The sequence below is a fragment of the Electrona antarctica genome (genome assembly GCF_951216825.1).
Source record: "Electrona antarctica genome assembly, chromosome: 9".
Lineage (NCBI taxonomy): Eukaryota > Metazoa > Chordata > Actinopteri > Myctophiformes > Myctophidae > Electrona > Electrona antarctica.
This window is the reverse complement of record NC_136790.1, coordinates 2,986,796-2,991,376: the sequence shown is the minus strand read 5'-3', so window position 1 is coordinate 2,991,376 and position 4,581 is coordinate 2,986,796. Positions and strand designations below refer to the sequence as shown.

At 41.3% G+C, this 4,581-nt stretch overlaps 1 protein-coding gene across 2 annotated transcripts; it reads left to right on the top strand.

Annotated features, from left to right (window-relative positions):
• The first annotated feature begins 1,553 nt into the window (after positions 1–1,553).
• Positions 1,554–4,307, top strand: LOC306929445 (uncharacterized protein). Of its 2 annotated transcripts, XM_079509986.1 has the most exons (4): positions 1,554–1,695; positions 3,043–3,077; positions 3,252–3,315; positions 3,910–4,307. In XM_079509986.1, exons 1-4 carry the CDS (start codon positions 1,647–1,649, stop codon positions 4,176–4,178), a joined length of 417 nt encoding a protein of 138 aa, XP_079366112.1. In that variant the 5' UTR covers positions 1,554–1,646; the 3' UTR covers positions 4,179–4,307. The 2 variants fall into 2 exon arrangements, with proteins under 2 accessions (XP_079366112.1, XP_079366111.1); XM_079509985.1 differs by having other exon boundaries at positions 1,556–1,695; positions 3,043–3,315.
• The last annotated feature ends 274 nt before the right edge of the window (positions 4,308–4,581 follow it).

The window sequence follows — 4,581 nt, the reverse complement described above, 5'->3', positions numbered from 1 at the left end:
CATCTTATGAGAGGTGGTGTTCTTCTGCTGCCGTTATGCGCGCGCATGCTGTTGCTTATCAGTGTGACGTCGTCTGTTAAGGCGTCTATTGGGAGAAATACAACGATGTGCAAACACAGCAGCGAGATCTGACCATGTGTATACCTGTAGTCTAATAGTGACCATGTGTATACCTGTAGTCTAATAGATTTGACCATGTGTATACCTGTAGTCTAATAGATTTGACCATGTGTATACCTGTAGTCTAATAGATCTGACCATGTGTATACCTGTAGTCTAATAGATTTGACCATGTGTATACCTGTAGTCTAATAGATTTGACCATGTGTATACCTGTAGTCTAATAGATCTGACCATGTGTATACCTGTAGTCTAATAGATTTGACCATGTGTATACCTGTAGTCTAATAGTCTAGATCTGACCATGTGTATACCTGTAGTCTAATAGTCTAGTGACCATGTGTATACCTGTAGTCTAATAGATCTGACCATGTGTATACCTGTAGTCTAATAGTCTAGATCTGACCATGTGTATACCTGTAGTCTAATAGTCTAGTGACCATGTGTATACCTGTAGTCTAATAGATTTGACCATGTGTATACCTGTAGTCTAATAGATCTGACCATGTGTATACCTGTAGTCTAATAGTGACCATGTGTATACCTGTAGTCTAATAGATTTGACCATGTGTATACCTGTAGTCTAATAGATCTGACCATGTGTATACCTGTAGTCTAATAGATTTGACCATGTGTATACCTGTAGTCTAATAGATCTGACCATGTGTATACCTGTAGTCTAATAGATCTGACCATGTGTATACCTGTAGTCTAATAGATCTGACCATGTGTATACCTGTAGTCTAATAGTCTAGTGCACTTGACAGCATATCCTGTATTACTTGAATCCTGTATTATTTGAAAGCAATACTGCACCTTATGCACAAGTTACTTTAGTTACAAATCCGTATCGCCCTTAAAAAGAAAACTCTGCTAAATTATATAGATGCACTTTACACCTTTGTACTTTCCTTGTGTGTATGTTTTTAAATGCTTTGTTTCCTAATGTAAAGTACTGTTTGCTTGTTTTGTTTTATGTTTCTATGTGGGGACTCCGGTTTTATGTGGGGACTCCGGTGTATTTACATTGCATGTAATGTCCATCACACACACACACACACACACACACACACACAGCGCACAAGGTCCAAAGGTTTGCGCTGCAGGGTTGATTCCAATACAATGCGGTTTTATTAATATTCAAGTGACTATTTAACAGCAATATTAGGCTAGCTATATTAGGCTAGCTAACAATAATGTATGACACCAGGAGGAATATATAGGTTATATATTATCATCTAGACAGCTTTCATTTTGTGTAATTAAAATAATATTTTTTGCAATCCCAGAGAATAATACATTTTGACCAGTAGCCTATAACACATAACATGAACATAACAGATGTAGTTCAATATAAAATATAATAAAAAACCTTCCCATCCAAATAATGCCAGACAGGTGATCAACTCCTCCACTCATTTATGCTGATCATGAACAGCTGTGGGACCACCAGCAGTCTTAAAACCTCTGCTGAGGGCCAGCCAGTCACTTCTTGTCCTTGATCAGCACTTCTAACTGCAAGCAATATGGGAAGCATTTTAAATATGTTTCTTGTTGCACTGGTGTTCGCCCAAGGTAAAAGCTTTTTTTTTGTATGTATCAAATTGTAGGTCTGTTGCAGATTCCTAGGAAAACAAACCAATTCCAACTCTGAAATGTTGTCCTGATAGTTTGGGGGAGCATTCATTCATTTTATGATGTCACCTGCATCTACAGCTCCAGGGAAGCTTTTCCAGTCTGTTGTCTGATGACTTAATTGGGATGAGTTTATGATGTCAATTTTAGTGTTTCTGTATTATAATGGGCTCTATGCACAGCAGCCATATTGGAAAGAAATTGTGCATCTTCCTTGCTTTCCTCACAGGTCTTGCCAATTATACGAATGAAGGCTCTGTTCCATTATGTTAAGAGACAGGGTGCTGATATTGTGCACGTTTGCTCACTCCAGTCCAGGTACCCTTATGTTTCCTTAGGGGGGGTTCCTAATGGCCCCATATGTGTACACTTCAGCGTACAAATGGACCCATAAAGGTAATTTTTGGTTCCATTTGTACACTCCATGGGGCTCCTTGAAATTAAAATGGTTGAGAACCACTGCCATAAATGGACTGGAGCCCTAAAACTGCACTATGTAACCATCATCTTCTACCCCAGATTTGAACACAGTTTCCTGTGCAAGTGCTACAATTTTATAAAAGCCTGCCTGTTTGCAAATGTAATCTTGACCATAAATAAGGTCAAAATCTGTCAGATCCTATGTCTACGCAGTGTCTCCTGTATCTACGTATCCTGGTGACGCATAGCCTGTGTGATTTCTGGTCTAGAGCAGGGGTTCGAAACGATTTAGGCTGGGGACCCCCGGAAATGCTTTGGCCATGTCTCGCGAACGAAACTAGGCTAGCGGCTAGGTGATGCATGACCTTTGATGTGATCTACCAATATACAATCACCCCAATTGTATTGCATACTCTACCATAAAGATTGGATAAGTTATAGTATTAACATACTCTACCATACAGATTGGATAAGTTATAGTATTAACATACTCTACCATACAGATTGGATAAGTTATAGTATTAACATACTCTACCATACAGATTGGATAAGTTATAGTATTAACATACTCTACCAAACTTACACTTTATTCACAACAATTACAACATGGTGCTAGTATAATTGGTAAGACCTGTTGAGGAAGAGGCCCATTTTCTTTCCACTGTGGCTGCATGGAGCCTATACATAATACATGGCACATAAATGTGCATTGAAGCTAATCAGCCCCACTGCTCCAGTTTGATTGCAGTCTTGGTTCTCCAGTATAAGCTTTGGGTCAGAGCTATCCACAAAACATTGGACTTCATTTGACTATTCCCCTGTGAAGAAATTGGCTGTATTCAAACTCAGAATGTCTTATGTCTACAGGATTAAGCATGGCATATGCAGCACCACAATTCATAACAGCACCACCACCTAGGATCCCCGGATCCATCCACCTAGGATCCCTGGATCTACCACCATTCATACCACTACCAGTCATACCACTACCACCACCACCTAGGATCCCCGGATCCATCCACCTAGGATCCCTGGATCTACCACCATTCATACCACTACCAGTCATACCACTACCACCACCACCTAGGATCCCCGGATCCATCCACCTAGGATCCCTGGATCTACCATGGACCCATAAAGGTAATTTTTGGTTCCATTTGTACACTCCATGGGGCTCCTTGAAATTAAAATGGTTGAGAACCACTGCCATAAATGGACTGGAGCCCTAAAACTGCACTATGTAACCATCATCTTCTACCCCAGATTTGAACACAGTTTCCTGTGCAAGTGCTACAATTTTATAAAAGCCTGCCTGTTTGCAAATGTAATCTTGACCATAAATAAGGTCAAAATCTGTCAGATCCTATGTCTACGCAGTGTCTCCTGTATCTACGTATCCTGGTGACGCATAGCCTGTGTGATTTCTGGTCTAGAGCAGGGGTTCGAAACGATTTAGGCTGGGGACCCCCGGAAATGCTTTGGCCATGTCTCGCGAACGAAACTAGGCTAGCGGCTAGGTGATGCATGACCTTTGATGTGATCTACCAATATACAATCACCCCAATTGTATTGCATACTCTACCATAAAGATTGGATAAGTTATAGTATTAACATACTCTACCATACAGATTGGATAAGTTATAGTATTAACATACTCTACCATACAGATTGGATAAGTTATAGTATTAACATACTCTACCAAACTTACACTTTATTCACAACCTCTGCCCCCAGTCACCCCCACCAAGCACCCAGCTCCCCAGCCCCAACCCCAGCCCAAGCCACAGCCCAAACCTCAGCCACACCCACAGCCTAGTGGAGGTGGAGGTGGTGGAAGCAGCAGTGGAGGATCTGGATTCTGCGCTGGCAAGGCTGGCGGACTCTACCCAGACCCCACCGACAAGAACGCCTACTACAACTGCGCCCAGGGACATGCCTATAAAGAGAACTGCCCTGCTGGCCTCGTGTTCGACACCAGCTGCAGCTGCTGCAGCTGGGCTTGAACGAGGTTTCACTTCATCTTTAGTTGTTCTTTAGGTGTATTGGAGCTTATTGGTGTAAATAGTCAGTTAATCAAAGACCACGCTGTCTTGTGATGATGGAAATAAAATAAATGATGGGATTCAAAACAACCAGGACTTTCTAAGTTATTTTTTTCAACTGCTTTTTCCTAATCCAGCCATTATGACTCCACTTGAGTGTCATTCAATTTCGAAAAGATCAGAGCGCAGAATGGTGCTAGTATAATTGGTAAGACCTGTTGAGGAAGAGGCCCATTTTCTTTCCACTGTGGCTGCACTGAGCCTATACATAATACATGGCACTTAAATGTGCATTGAAGCTAATCATCCCCACTGCTCCAGTTTGATTGCAGTCTTGGTTCTCCAGTATAAGCTTTGGGTCAGA